We start from the raw sequence: 15,816 nt of genomic DNA on the forward strand, positions 1-15,816 counted from the left end.
TAATGTTTCGTATCGATAGCAACCATACAATCAATTATTAAAAATGGTCCATGCAATAGAGAACATAAGAAACCCTTAGCTGCAAAAGTCAAGTGACAAAATAAATAATAATAAAATAAAATCAATAGAAGAAAGTCAATATGGCAGGAATGTTCTTTCCTTCTCTTTGGCACTCACACACAAACAGCTGTGACCTCGAGGGCTGTGTGTGTGCCTATGTGCGTTTCAATTAAAACTGGATCAGCAGGTCCGGGATTTTAGCTCAGTATCCAGGAAATCCTCACAAACTTCTTTGTAATGTGTAAATTACAAATTTACACATCTGCATCATAACACTGCTACCTCCAACAAACTGTTTTACAATGACATAAAATACGAGATGCTTTTAAGTTGATTAACAGTATTTAATATGTTCTGAAGTTTTCATTAGCAGCCTAATCAATATACAGGCTATAGGGGGAGACCTGGGATGAAAGTAACACCTTTTGTTTGAGCATTGGTAACTCAGTGGTTTTTTGTGCTATATCTCTCAAAATTTGATACATGGTAGCCACATTTGTCTGCTACAAATATAACTCACTTTGACATGTACAACACAATCCCAGATTATGTGAGATAATGTCAAACACAAGGAGTTCCGCTGTTACAACCTACCCCACTACTGTGGTGAGTTGTAACACTAGTTGGGGATAATGTAACACTGAGAGGTAATTTTCTGAAATAAGATGCACATAATCTAAATTTTGCAAGTTTTGAATAAGTGAACAATTAAAAGTATCAAAAAACATTTTATTGTATGTATTTAAGGACTTTAAATTTAAGACAAAACAATTACCGTGTGTGTTTGTGTGCGGATGCTGTATTCCTGTCACATAAGAGTTCAGTCACTGTTGCCATCCACCTATTTTATGTGCATTTTGGGATATCACATAAAGAACGCTGAATGGAAACGCCAAGATGAACATAAATTCTTAAAATGTGCCAAAAAAATCATATGTGCTCAACTGAGGTGGATAATGTGTTTATCCGTTAAGAAGACATGCGCATAAACTATGATGGAAACATATTTACCACATAAGTCCCTCAATGAACAACAAAAACTCGAGTCTCTATTTTGTCTTAACAGGGATGTGATTGATCACTGGAATTATCATAAGGGGTTGGTTGTAACATTTTTTAATGAACTGTTACAACTATTCCCACCCAGAACAGCCATAACTTAGCTAACTGTTTTAGCATGTGGGTTTGAAGTTAGCATGAATGCAAAGCATCAAATTGTAGAATTAGCTACTTTAGATTATGCAAGTCAAATAACTGTATATACAATACAATGATTGCTAGGCAAAAAAATTATCTTAATAAAAATGATTACTTTAGAAAAATTTCCTTGGTCATAAAATGTACAATGTTGCTCACAGTAACATGCCACTTCTCCTGTGAGCTCAAAAAGGTGATGCGAGTGTATGATATTGATGACATCACCACAGCTCTTTTCTGACATGTCAAACTGACAGTGTTACAATTGACCCAGAGTTACAAAACTCCCCCGGTCTCCCTATATTGACAATATTTGAATACTAAGTGATATTTCTTTGTAAATGTAATGTTCTGTGATGGGGATAGAATATTTGCAGTTGTATAAAAAGCATTATATCCATAGAAAGTCCACATAAAACATGGAACCCTGTGTGTGTGTGTGTGTGTGTGTGTGTGTGTGTGTGTGTGTGTGTGTGTGTGTGTGTGTGTGTGTGTGTGTGTGTGTGTGTGTGTGTGTTTTAACCAAGTTTTTTCAGTGTTGTCTGGTAAGTTATAGCCTACCAGTCTGGTATAATATTTTCTGGTGTAGCCATGTGTTCTGAGATGTCTAACATAACATTTAGTGTAGCCTACTGCCATTTAATTAATTTTACTTCATGAGACGGTTTCATTTTCAGATCATTCTCCCACAAACAACAGAAAACAACTAAGAAGTCAAGTCCTACTCAACTACTAGTCCTACTCAATTGCTGTGCGAGATCACCATCTAGTGCTCTGTAATAGAAGTGAGTGAACACAAAGACTGAGGTTTGGCCGTTTTCCCGCCATTAGTTTACCAACTTTTCACAGTTCATGTAGGAACATGGCCGATGATTTTTATATGATCAACACACATATTGTGTAAGATTTTCTCGGCTCAACTATGTCTGCCAGCTGGCAAATTCCAGTTTTAGCCATGTCGAAATAGGTCCTGTGTCTGTTTATTTTTGTAAATAAAGAATGTGTTTAGTTTTTTTTTTGTATACACTCTTAAAAACAAAGTTTCCAAAAGGATCACAGAGATGTATTACATTTTTGGTTCCCCAAAGAACCTTTCATTTAACAGTTTTTAAAATAACAATTTTTTTCTTAGTGTGAAGAACATTTTTAAATCTAATAACCTTTGGGTATGGTTCCACGGACGTTAAAGTTATGGAACTAAATGCCAATAAAGAACCTTTATTTTTAAGTTTAGGCTAATTTAGTCAGTGATGCTTTTCTTTACAGTCCGTGTACAGAATGCAATATGCTGAAAAAAAGTTAAAATAAGAATGTGTGCAGAGTAAAAAAATAAATAAAAACAAAACAAAAAAACCCAATCTGAATTCAATACTAACATTCTACACAGAATTAGGTGAGCACCGAATTATTCTATGTAGCTACATAATACAATCCTGTCACTAAAGTCTTGACAAAGTCTTAATTAGTTTGGACTAGTCTAATGGAACAAAATGTTAGGCTAGGTTACATAACATTTCAAAGTTATTTCCATCGCAAAGTTGCACTGCCATAGCAACAAACATCCGGTCACTGAATTGAATCTCACCTGAACAATGACTCAATCTGACTGCGTCTGTCTTGACTCATGAAAACTGTGCCCTATGGCTATAGGAATTTCCTGTGTCTGTGTAATTGTCTGTAAATTGTAAGATCAAAAATAATCATAGCCTACTGATTTGATTCAATCGGACTTGTCGTATTATTTAATAATTTATCACATTTTTAATTAATTTATCCCTAATTCTCATCAATCCCACGCCCAGGCAAAGTTTTCTTGCTCAGTGATTGTGGGGGCGCCGATCGGATTGCGCACAATGACGCACATTACAAGGAATTTCTGCCGCAGCTATATAACACCTGAAGCGCTTAAACCTGCCTTGTGAATCTACACTTGTGGAGTTAACATGGGCACTGAGTCAGAAAATAACGGCGTCCTTAAAGAGGGTTTTTTGGTGAAAAGGGTGAGAGAGAGACTCTTTTGAAATGTTTAATCCATACGGCAAATTAATTCCTACTTTACTGGATTATTAACAAATGATGTTCGTTTTTAGGGGCACGTGGTTCAGAACTGGAAAGTTCGTTGGTTTGTCCTTAAATCGGACAAACTTATGTATTATAAATATGAAGGCGTCAAACGGGATTCCTGCCATCGAGGGACGATATATTTGAGTAACTGCAAAATCACCTGTCCTTGCCTGGATTACGAAAACAGACCGGTAAGTGAGAACAGTCAAAGTATTCGACGTTGTTTTTATTTATTTTGTTTGTATACTGTACAAGTTATCACAAAGTTGTAGGCCAGTGCAATTTTACAGTCCTCTGTTAAGGAGTTTACAACAAAGCGATATTTTGTGGTTTAAAGATTATGTTTGCACTCAGAATTCTAGGATACTCTGAAGCAGTGTTTGGGAAAGTTACTTTTTAAAGTAACTTGTAAGTAGCCTAAGTTACATAGTGTTATCTGGGCCTGGCTTGCTTGCTTGTTTGTTTTTTAATAACAACAAAAAAGTTATATTTTTTAGAAAATGTATAAAGGCCATTACACAAGAAAAGTGAAATGTATAAGCCTCAGGCTGAATGAAATTCAAATACACACCTGTACAGAATACAGTACTGGCCGCAGCTCAAACAAATCTTTCTGTGCTGCCATTCGTTCAACACTCTTACTTCAGCAATAAAAAAAAAAAATTAAACAAATGTGATGTTTATCTAAAACCATTTTTGCTTATTAGTATGATTGAATGGATTATTGAAGGTCAGCAACAGCAAATACATTGGTTAATAAAGTGAGATTAAATGCATAAAGTATATTTGTGTTTATTTAACATTAAAAATTTTGGTTTGCGTAATATTTTGAGTTTGGATTTCACTAATCTGATTACATAACTCACGTAAATTGTCATGCGTTACCCCCAACTCTGCTCTCAACTGTTCTGCAGACATTATTAATTAACATTATTATTTAATTTCAGCATTAATTTGGTTATTTGCACAGTCTACATACAGATATCGAAGTGGCTTATCAGTGGTCTAGTTCAGATTACACCTTGAACACTAAACCAAACATTGGGAGTGTCTCAGTGCTTTAAAAGTTCACACAGCCTTAGGTTACGTTTCATATGAATTACCTTTCATTATTTTGTTTTGCATTGCTCACATGCACTAGCATGTCAGGAACACAGCTTTTATTTCCCCCAGTATATCTTTGCAATGTCTTTGATTTATATTCCACATTGTATAACAGCTGCAGTCAATGCCAGGTTCAGAGTGATGGAGTTTGGCATGTTTGTGGCGATTTCCTTTACGTTCTTCTGATACAAAAAGTGCTGCACTTATCACCAACAATGACAATTTAAAAATGTTTGTTTAGGGCGTGACTGAAGGCTGTTGTCATATTAACCACATATTACACTCTGTAGTTGGTGCTGAAACTGCAGACCAACACTTCAGATGAGCACTTTCTGGAGGCTTGCATGAGGGAGGAACGTGACGAATGGGCCGTGGCGATTGGTGCAGCAGTACAGAAGCTTAACCCACGTGATGCGCAGACCCCCTCCCCATCACAAATTAAAGGATCCACCTCACTCCAGCTACACAATGTCAACCTCAGGTAGCTATGTGTGCTTTTTGTCAATATGCGAATATGTGTTTGCAACTCCATATCTAAACGTTTATCTGTATATCAGTCAGGTGGTGGACTCCATGTATGATGTGCACACTGGTATCCGGCTAAGCAGTCATGTTGAGCAGGGCAGCTCTTACACCAACTGTTTCTCAGGTCAGACAATCAAAAACACACATTAAAGCATGAACGTGCATTATTAAAATAATTACAATCTCTCGCTAATGTTAATGTTTATTTACACTGCTGTTCAAAAGTTAAGGGTTGGTAAGATTTTTTAAATGTTTTTGAAAGAACACTTTCATGCTCACCTGCATTTATGTGATCATAAACACAGTAAAACAGCAATATTTTCAGCTGAATAACTTTTTTTAAATCTTAATATGTTTTAAAATGTAATTTATTGCTGTGATGGCGAAGCTGAAACTTTAGCAGCCTTTACTCCAGTATTCAGTATCACATGACGGTGTAGAAACCGCTAAAACTTAGTTATGAGACTAAACTTGACATTATCTATGAACCTATACCTCAAATCTCATTGAATGATTGTAATGTTGTTCCAGGATCAACAAGAATGTTGATCCAGGAACATGTTTTACTTGGTGAAATCAGGTTCACCTTCCTTTTAGACATAATATCGGCAGTTGCTTTGTCAATTTTTTTTGTCAATCTATTTTCGTTCCTGAAACAATCAGTCTCATTGAACAAATATGTTGTGTGAATGATTCTCTCATTAAGTCACTTGTTGCCACCTACCGGCGATACAGTATAACCTGCAGAAAGAGTCATTGTCACTGGAACACACAAGCAGAGTGAATCCATCCAGTGCTGTTGGTCTGTATATCAGCTGCAGTCAATCAAAGTCGAAGATCGGAAGTGTTTTATATTTGTGTGTGTGTGTGCAGGCTCAGCAGTGGTGGATTGGCTTGTGTTTAATAGTCTGGCTTTGACCCGTGTGGAGTCAGTAACATTAGCCTCTGCGCTGCTGGATGAAGCCTCCCTGCGGCCCATCGGGATCAAGAGTGCAGACGCTCTCCGTAACGCTGCTCTAGGTGAACAGTTCCTCGATGACTCCACTGCACTCTACTGCTTTGTAAGTTCCAAATCTCTTTCTTTTTGATTTATTCTTTACCCAACTCTTTTGTAATCATATTATATACTAGATATAAAAATAAGTTGTTCTAATTAAACCGAAGAAATATGATTTCTCAAACAGTCCCAAAGCTTCCAGAAGCGAGGCAGCGTGAAATCCGAAAAGTCTCGGTCTGCGGTGGAGCTGAGTGGAAAGGTGGTGAAGAGAGGTTACCTGCTCAAACAGGTGAGCACTCTGCTGATATTGGAGGTTTTGAAATGAACTTTAGTTCACTACTACTTATTTGTGGTGCTAGCGGTATGTGTGTTCACTCACCTGTTTATCTGTGTGTCAGGGGCACAAGGTGAAGAACTGGAAGGTAAGATTGTTTATTCTGAGGGCGGAGCCTGGTTTCCTGCACTACTATGACCCCAGCAAGGTGAGAAGAACGCTGTTGTGCAATTTTACAGACCTACAAGTACATATATGCTAAAGTCTAAAGAAATCATGTTATGTTTCTTTTTGTACTGACTTGTTTACGTCCTGATGGCCACCTTTCTCAGGATGACATCACTCCAGTTGGCGGTATATCTCTACGTGGCTGTCTGGTGTCTGCCCTCGATGATAACGGCACACCGTCTGGTGAGTCAGACTCTTCTATGAAAGTCTCTAAGGTGTGATGATTGCCTGATCCCACAAATGAATATTTACAAAATAATCACACATATTAATCAGAATTAAGGAAAGACTTTAACTACTGCCACTGACTAAAAATACTAAACAGGGATTCAGGTCTTGTTTTCTTGGTAGCAGCAATATTTACAGGTAAATACTGTAAACAGAAATTAATGGCCACTTTCTTGTAATCTTCAGGTGTTAAAGGTAAAGTCCAGGGGAACCTCTTTAAAATCATCACTCAGATGGAGACACACTATTACATCCAGTCTCCAACACACGAGGAGAGGTTGGACTGGATCCAAGCTATTAGAAAAGTGACTTAATGATGCTACACATCGCACTTTCAAACAATAATACTTATAGTTCATTTTTGGTATTGTTATTATGTTCATTGCTATTGTTAACAGTGTTAGTATTGTTAGCTAATTATATATTTTTATGTTGGGTATGTGCAAACAAAATAAAATATATAGTGTTATACAGTTGATAAAAAATAAATATGAATAATACAAATATATATTAATTAATAATAATAAAATTAATAATACACATGGGGTCAGCATGAGACCTCATTCTAGTTAGCATATAGAATATATTACTATATATTACTATATTTTGTGCATGAGTTAATGTTTGATATATTTTAATGTGGTAAAGCTTATACATTCAGTGAATGTACTATGAAAGCGGAAATGATAAGTGAATTTGTTTTGTCAAATTTTGTAAAAAAAGACAAAAAAAATGTATTTGAATATTTGTCATTTGGCAATCATGTCCTTGATGTCCATGCCTGCAGTTTTGTTGCGAACCGTTAACATGTTTTTACCTGCCTTCCGTTTGTCTACCAAGTTGTTAAGTTAACAGAACTGACTTCATGTCTTGCACAAGCCTATTGATTTGTTGCCATGGTTTAAAAACACACACACACAGTGCCTATGTGTATGTTTCTCTCTCTCAAATGTCGTGTTTTCGTGTGTTATGGGGACATTCCATAGACATAATGATTTTTATACTGTACAAACTGTATATTCTATCCCCTTAACCTACAAAATAAATCTACACATCAGAGAAAACCTTCTGCATTTTTACATTTTCAAAAAAAATAAAAATGACTTGGTATGATGTATAATATCAAAAAATGTTCCCACAAAAACAAGGATTTCAGATATTGCCATCTTTGGGGACATTTTATCCCTATAATGTAGGGTTTACCAGCCCCCCACCACCCCCCCACCCCCATGTTAATGTTGTAATACCCATGTCATAATGCATCCATAATGCATTCTCATTAACCACACAAGGACACACACACACATGAAATAAATCCAATGATCAGATCATCTTAAAAATTTCTTTAAGAAAAGTTTACTGTTTACAGTACATATTGCAATTATTAGGTGTTAAAAGATATTCAAGTAAACCTAGCTATGAACCTAATCATTAAAGTTATTTTATACATGCTTCATTTGCAGCATTTAGTGTTTAGATTGACAGCACCAAGTACAGGCTTCAGATGGACTTTGAGTCCTTTTTTTTTCAAACCAATTCAATCGCATCGAACTGCATTTTAAAGTGAACATTCAGGTGTCAGTAATGAATGCTTAGGTTAAACTGTTATGCGGTACATTCACATGAATAAAAGATTAACAGAAAAACTATTCTCTTATGAGTTATTCTGTTTAAATGATTTAACTAATTTTTCAGACATGCAAAAGCATGTTGTTGTTGATACATTCCTGTAGCTCAAACAGTTCGGCATGCCGCTAGCATTGCTAGCATCCTGGGTTCAATTCCCAGGGAATGCATGAACTGATAAAATGTTTAATTTGAATGCAATGCAGGTTGCTTTGGATAAAAGCATCTGCCAAATGTGTAAACGTAAATACAAATGAATTTGAACTTCAACAATTACTGCTACAGCACACCTAAAGTCTTCTACGTATAAGTGCATCTAATGGAACAAATGAAGGCACTTTTGCTTCTGTATCAAAGAGCCAAATAAACGAACTAATATATCTAATCACAAAGCAAACAAAAAAGTTAGGTAGTACATTATGTATTTTAAAAACTATCTTCTATCTGAGCTAGTTAATTAATTCTTATTTGAATTTTGATTGGAACTCCACAGTTTTGTAGGTTACAGCTGGTTGCACATTGGGGATATTTTCTTCTACAAATGTGTCCAAACAAACACAAAATTTTAAAATGAACAGGCTCATTTTCCACTGCAAATAAATATAACTGGAGAAAATGTAACAAATCGCTAATTAGCCTATACCAAAACGAACACAGGCCCAACTGAAATGAGTTGTAAAGATTTCAAATGAACTGATGGAGTTCTGGAACTTTACATCAATTGTGTACAGTACGCTCAGGGTTATAAAACCTTAGTTTAGTTGCTTCTATGATTAGTCTGTCATTATGGCAGGCAATTCCTCTCTTTCTCAAGCCACTTTGGTGAGCTGTAGATCTCCGTAAACTCTAAGAGCAGTGAGAGATGCTAGCGGAGTCAATCTGTGAGAAAAACCACACAACGGCTGCCCATCCACCAGAATACGGAACTGCTGGTGCTCGCACACAATCTCCATCTGGGAGAGAGGAAGGAAACAACATTATTGTGACAGAAAGGTGTGAGATGACCAAAGAGTTTAGCTTTATCAGATGTGATCACACCCTCCAAACACACACTCCAGTCTCTACCTTAAAAGATTCTCCTGGAGCAAAGGGGAAGAAAGACAGGGCCGTCTCTGAAGTGCCCCACTGTCCAGAGAGACGAGCGTTACGAAGCACAGCCTTTTCGGAAAAGTTCACCTTTAACTCCAGACCCACATCACCCTCGATTTCCTCATCCCCCTCTCCTTTAGACTGGCATGACACTAACACTATCATACTAAAGAGACAGACGGGAAGAAAAAAACGTGGGGATTTTTAACATCGGATTTTGCAGGTTTAAGAACAAACATCATTTTAACAGACCGAGTCAATTGCATGGAATTAGTGTCCTGCCCTTTTGATCTGGGATGCTCCATATCAAATCACATTATCCACCATTAGTTTCTGGATAAACCATGCCAAATATGGCCAGAATTCTCCAGTCTGTTTTTCTTTTTTTTTCTTTTCTAGATCTGGCCTGCTAAGCCTTCATGGGAATTGAACCTTTCCCACGCTGGCAAAACAGAAGTGGACAAGAACGGCTGGAAAACCACATGTATTGCACTATATGTATAAAAAAGTTAAGATTGAAAACAAATGTAAAAATGTTACAGTAAAAACCTGTTAAAAGCCTCTTCTCAAATGACACGTTTTATTTAAAATGTTAGATATGACTTTATATATATATATATATATATATATATATATAGCCTAATTATTATAATATATATATATATGACATAAAATCTAACATAACACTGCAATGCACTACAAAACACTTCATTTCTGTGTATTCACGGTTGGCACCAATGTTTTCTTCTGGTTGAATCCCCGATACAACTGGCTCATTGTGTAAAGGCGCGTCTCATTCTCAATGAACGGAGTCATTCAGGATTCGCGATGTGACAGTTACTAAATTAACGCAAGAAACACACACACACACACACACACACACACACACACACACACACACACACACACACACACACACACACACACACACACACACACACACACACACAGAGAGAGAGAGAGAGAGAGAGAGAGAGAGAGAGAGAGAGACAGACAGACAGACAGACAGACAGGTGTGTCTGATACCAACCTTTTGGGCTGCTTGTGAACAATACCCATCACTATCAGCCTCATGGTCGGCCGTAGACCCCCTTTGATCTCTCCAACATAGTCCTCCTCCTGCAGGAATAGCGTTTTACTGTCATTCAGACATTTGATGCTATACAGGCCAGGCAAAACCGGAATAATTAGCTATTTATTAATGAACTGATTTAAAATCAACACGATTTCTTAAACCCAGTGCTGCGAGACAAGAAGGAAAAGATAAGGTTCTCAGACCATTCTTCAACCCGTTCTCAGTTTACAGTGTATTTAATCAGATTACTGAGTCGCATAATTTATCAAGTCATTTATATAACATATTACTCAGTGTGGTCAAATATATTTAAGCTCAGCGTATACGTCACTGTTTCAATACAATTTACAGTCTTAATGGTTGACAAACTATAAAATAATCGTCATCATACTTACGTTTCTGATGTTACCCTTATCTGTCATGTTTTCTTCTGTCGCTTTAGTTTAGTCGTGCAGGTGTTGCGTTTCAAGCGAGAGGACAATAGCTGTCATGCACAGGATTGATCATGGCAGAGCGCGAGACCGGTGTTGAATTCGCGAACCCCGCCTCGCGCCACCGCGTTTCCATAGAAACCATCACAGGCAGGGAGTGATGATGATGACAAAAATACAGTAGTGACTTCAGCAGATTTCAAAATAAATGAATGAATAATGTATATTCTTCAATATAAGAACAAGTCGCCATAGGGAAGTCTCATGATTCCACACAGTAAACAAATATTTTCATTATTTATCTTTTGTCAAATCAACTCAGATAGGTTGATTAATGTGGTTCAGATAACATAGGCCTAATATTCTGAATTTCTATTTATTAAACCAAACCAATCTCCTTCATTGAATTAACTCAAAATTTTATGGCAAACCAGGTAACTTATTTTTCTAAGTTAAACCAATAATGTAGGCCTATATTTTTTTTTTTACAAATAGCCTACGAATAGCCTAGGTAAAACTAGGTAGTAAGTTTTATTTGAATTCTACATTTGAATAATTACAATGCTTTAACCCCATACATTAAAGTGAACTTATATAATTCACTTGGGAATAAGTTCATATAATGGTAGAATCACATTTTCGCTATTGAAATCACTATTGTTTCACATTCCCATCTAACCAATCTGGCACTTTGTTTCTGCAATATGTTTTTACCACCCAGAGAGAGTTTCCAGGGTTTATAAGCTTTATATTACTGATCAAATTTCCCTGTGTCAGTCTCAATGTTGTCTCCACTGATCTATATACTGAATCATATATGTCATTCTATATAGATCAGTGTCTTATACACAAGCATGGTTAATTCTGTCTGTAAGTACAATTTCTCATTGCTTTCTCAATTCAAATTAACTACATAAAATAATATCTTTCTCTTGCCAGTGCAGCAAGAGAGAAACAAGAAAAATATTTGAGAAAAGACATGTAGCAAATAAGACTGAGGCCATCACGATGTACTGTTTTTAAAATGTAACATTTTCACAATAAATCCATAAGATTTCAGGTCACAACAACTATCCACCAGCATATAAACAAAAATAAAAAGTGAGAGATGACTTTGGGAGCAACTGGGATTCAAATATGAAAACAAAGGCATCCTAAATTGTCTTCCGCCAGAGGTCGCTAAAGCTGATCAGAAAAATGAATCCTCCTTTTGAGTCGCATTCAAATCTGAATCTGTCAAATCGTTTGTACAGAATAATGTGTAATAATTTAAATCTCTACTGAAATTTAAGTGGAAATCAACAGCAGGAATAGCTATAAAATGTTTTTTTAAAATTCCTTATCACAAACGACTGTGATTGGTCCATCCTGCCAGCGCTTAGAAAAGTATAAGGTGACTAACGTTACATCAGAAATAGACAGAAACGACTTTATATTGGTATGGTAATAGTTACATCTGAATAATGACACTTTTAATGTCACCAAAAAGGAGAATAGAACTACAGCCCGTTGTGATACATGTGATGCAATTTCATCTACCCCCCCCCCCCCATATTTCATTTCTATTGTTTTGACCCTTGAACTGACAGCTCCTGGATCAGCTGATTGAGTCACATGACTCGGCTCGCTCATGGCCACATACAGCTGGTGATGGGAAGCGCTTTGGAACGCGCTGATCTCTAGTGTGAGATAAAGAAGGACAAACCCAAATCGTAAGTGCTAATTTAACAAAATACTTATTTTTGTACACCAGCGTAGAACGATGTAACGTTAACGTTACAGAATTCTGATAGTTTAACGTTAGTAGACACCCCCCCCCCCCCTTTCCTAAACTATATTATGTCGGCACTGGGCAGTCTGTTGTTTTGTTGTCAGTGTTTTACTTTTAACAGCTGGTATACATAAACGAAGGTTTGAATCACACTGATCGTCAAAAGCCGAAATGCTGACATGTCTTCTGTAACTTTAGAAACATGTTCTGCTCTTCTTTTCACACTTAAGTCAATACAATTTAGTTGATTTTGGAATGTTATTGAATACATGCATACATGCATATTTCAATATCTGTGTAGCAGCAAACTGAAACGTCTTATCAAAAAAAGTGTGCACGTATTTTGCTTTTGATTTTTATCTCAGTTATGATGGTTACAAAACCGGTGATGATTTTCTTTCCTTTTCCATCCCTTCAGTCTTAGATGTCGAATATTTCATAACACACCCGACCCGAGGCCAGTAATCTTTCCGTGGACCTCAACAGACTGCTGAACTGTCGGACTGTCTATCATGCATCCGTTTGGCCGTGAAAAAGAGACCTCCAGGCGGGAGCTGTTCGGTTTCTTCACGCGGTGTTTGCGGCGCGGAGAGTGGGAGCTCGCGGCAGCCTGCGTGCGTCAGCTCGGCCACGAGCGCGGAGATGATCCTCAAAGCCCGCTGGACATCGTTAAAGCCATCGTTACTCACCCATATCTTCTTAGGTCAGTGAAACCCTGACTGGCATCAACAGGAATGCTTATTCATGTCGTAATAAACCTCATGAGCCTATGTCGAAAACAATGTAAACAAATACATTTTCCTCTTTCTTGGGATGTTGCTTACAGTAGTTATATCTATGGTATTTTGGCGGAAACTGTGGTTGCACTGGTAAATGTTTTGTTTATAAGTGGTACTCAACCTCATTATCCAGAGATCTAGAGTTCATGAAGCTAAAGCTGAGAGATTGTAAGAGACACATATATTATTTTTTTGTTTATACACAGGTGGGAAACAGTGGGCAGCCCTCACAGATTGGCCTGGTATTGGCTTCAAGTCCTGGAGAAACGGACTAAAATAAAGGTGTGTATTTTCTGCTGGATATAATTTTCCCATTGGTGTTTCAACCAGGAAGCACTCATCACTATTATCAGTATGTACTTTTCCTAATTCAGAGTATGGGTACTTTCTCTGCAGGTGTCCGGGTCTGTGAAGAGAGAACTGGAGTTCCTGTTGCTCTTAGAGGAACTTGAAGATGTCCCACAGTCTGTACTTAAGGTAGGACTATCTCGCACTACTGTATGTTGCTTTCACAGCCCTGACACTGTTGTAACTTTATGGCTTCATATTGACAAAGCACAGATTATTTTCTTTGAACTCTTATAAGGTTCTACTCTATCAGTTGCTGATGTGCATGTGTGCACAGTTCAGCAAGACATGTAATAATGCTTTCTTTTTGCTCTCCTTCTTCAATTCCAACAACTATTAAAAACCCTTTCCATGTTAAAGAGTTATAATCCTTGACCCAAACCAACCAAATTTGAGATAAATCATATTCAATTAGATCAAAGTTAAAAGACAATAACTTTAACTTTAGACAATAATCTACTCATCTCATTTTCATTGCAAAATTCCCAAATGCCAAATTGCAAATGAAACAACATACACATTCTTATTTTTGGCTAAAATTCTAAAGGTTGCATTTGGCAAAATTTCTTGGCTGTTGTAAATAGTGTAGTGATGTATCTAGCACAGCTCACAGAGAAGTCTCGTTCTGGCAGCTTTCTATCGGTCAGCGCTCCAAATCTGTTTATCCAACTTGAACCCGTTACAAAATCTATCACTCTCAAGTGAAATTTCAGGCTGTGTGAAATCCTATTGCATTAAACAACGACAAACGTGACTACACCAAAATAACATTATAGCAAAATAGCATTTATACTTGGTAAAGAAGGAAATCCCAGAATGCACTGCAATAAGCTTATTGGAGGGAAAAAATCCATTATAGTGCTTATATTTCAATCAATATTAAAAAGTATAAATAAAGTGCTACATTATGTGTTTTTGTGATTATTAGAGTTTCAAGTCATTGGCTTGGTAACTAAATATCTTAGCTAATGCTCATGTAAGCTTGTCATTAGCTAATTGAGTTCCATAAGTAAGTATTTTTATGAATGAAGTTGCAAATCTTAGACAATTGTGCATTTTACAAAAACGTGTACCATCTCTGATAGTCTATAGACATCATAGATATTTTATACACTACAGTTAACAAATAATTTCTCTTTTGAGATAATGAGTATGGTTTTTAAAACCACCATAATGGATAATTCTTATTTATGAAATGTTGCAGCGTTTTTTGAAAAATAAATTTATTTGTGCACATCATTTTTTTATGTGAGAAAATGCAACAATATCTCCTCTTTGATGATGTGTTCACCGGCACGAGGGCTGGCCAATAAGGTTGTTCAATCCTCCTTTTTCCTACACCCCATGAAGCTTTGCCTCAACTATTGGAGTAACTTCCTTTAAAATGTAAACAATAAGCGAAAAGTTCGCTCTATGAACGCAATAATAAGCATTTTCAAAAATTGGGTACAATGAGGACATTATTTTCTCACCCTTCAACCATCTTACATCGAAAGGAAAATTAAAAGTGTAGAAACATTAACAAAATTACTACAACAGACCATGAATAACCTGAATAGCTCACAGCATTATCACAGATGTGTTGAATATCACTGTAGTAATAAATGTCTGTATTATGTAACATACATTGCCGTAATCAAAATTGCTAATTAACTGGAACATTGAGTGATAATAATTCAAAGGGATTTCCGTCATTGTGACAGACAGTTAATATTATATTTACCTGCTTTAGAAACATTCCAATAAAAACTGCTTATAGGGTTTAGAAGTGAAAAGGGGAGACAATTCAATTTTAAAGCACCCTTGTGAAAACAAACCTAGGCTGAATCTGAAATCGCCCCCTATACCTTCAAATAGAGCGTTATTTGAGGGGGCAGCCATTTGTAGTGGTGTTTGAAAAAAAACGTAGTTGATGTTATTGAGTGCACTTATTCAATCCCACATTGCACCGCAATAACAAGTGGACAACCAATGTGCGCTCAACGGCTGTCCGAATTCACTCACTCCTTTTCATTCACTC

General features: G+C 36.7%; 3 protein-coding genes across 4 annotated transcripts in view; 2 read left to right on the forward strand and 1 right to left on the reverse strand.

The window, feature by feature from the left end:
* The first annotated feature begins 3,107 nt into the window (after positions 1–3,107).
* Positions 3,108–7,265, forward strand: plek2 (pleckstrin 2). Its single transcript, XM_077236642.1, has 9 exons — positions 3,108–3,257; positions 3,348–3,512; positions 4,716–4,906; positions 4,983–5,074; positions 5,824–6,011; positions 6,135–6,236; positions 6,346–6,429; positions 6,554–6,632; positions 6,864–7,265. The coding sequence occupies exons 1-9, from the start codon at positions 3,201–3,203 to the stop codon at positions 6,989–6,991; spliced, it is 1,086 nt and encodes a 361-aa protein (XP_077092757.1). The 5' UTR covers positions 3,108–3,200; the 3' UTR covers positions 6,992–7,265.
* A 745-nt stretch (positions 7,266–8,010) lies between these two features.
* Positions 8,011–11,011, reverse strand: LOC143744680 (galectin-related protein B). The gene is made up of 4 exons (XM_077236340.1): positions 10,863–11,011; positions 10,423–10,511; positions 9,369–9,558; positions 8,011–9,256 (listed from the first exon to the last, which is right to left on the reverse strand). The coding sequence occupies exons 1-4, from the start codon at positions 10,887–10,889 to the stop codon at positions 9,113–9,115; spliced, it is 450 nt and encodes a 149-aa protein (XP_077092455.1). The 5' UTR covers positions 10,890–11,011; the 3' UTR covers positions 8,011–9,112.
* Positions 11,012–12,492: 1,481 nt separating this feature from the next.
* The window catches only part of zfyve26 (zinc finger, FYVE domain containing 26), a 32,073-nt gene continuing 28,749 nt past the window's right edge, over positions 12,493–15,816 (forward strand). The window contains exons 1-4 of one of the 2 annotated variants that reach the window (XM_077236644.1): positions 12,493–12,610; positions 13,088–13,372; positions 13,655–13,730; positions 13,845–13,925. In XM_077236644.1, the coding sequence (XP_077092759.1) occupies positions 13,182–13,372; positions 13,655–13,730; positions 13,845–13,925 (348 nt within the window). In that variant the 5' untranslated portion in view covers positions 12,493–12,610; positions 13,088–13,181. The remainder of the gene's footprint in view (positions 12,611–13,087; positions 13,373–13,654; positions 13,731–13,844; positions 13,926–15,816) is intronic. The other variant, XM_077236643.1, reaches the window with a different exon arrangement.

Source organism: Siphateles boraxobius, unplaced genomic scaffold (assembly GCF_051911475.1).
Source record: "Siphateles boraxobius isolate OS27281-9 unplaced genomic scaffold, OSU_SipBor_1 20, whole genome shotgun sequence".
In the NCBI taxonomy this organism is placed as follows: domain Eukaryota; kingdom Metazoa; phylum Chordata; class Actinopteri; order Cypriniformes; family Leuciscidae; genus Siphateles; species Siphateles boraxobius.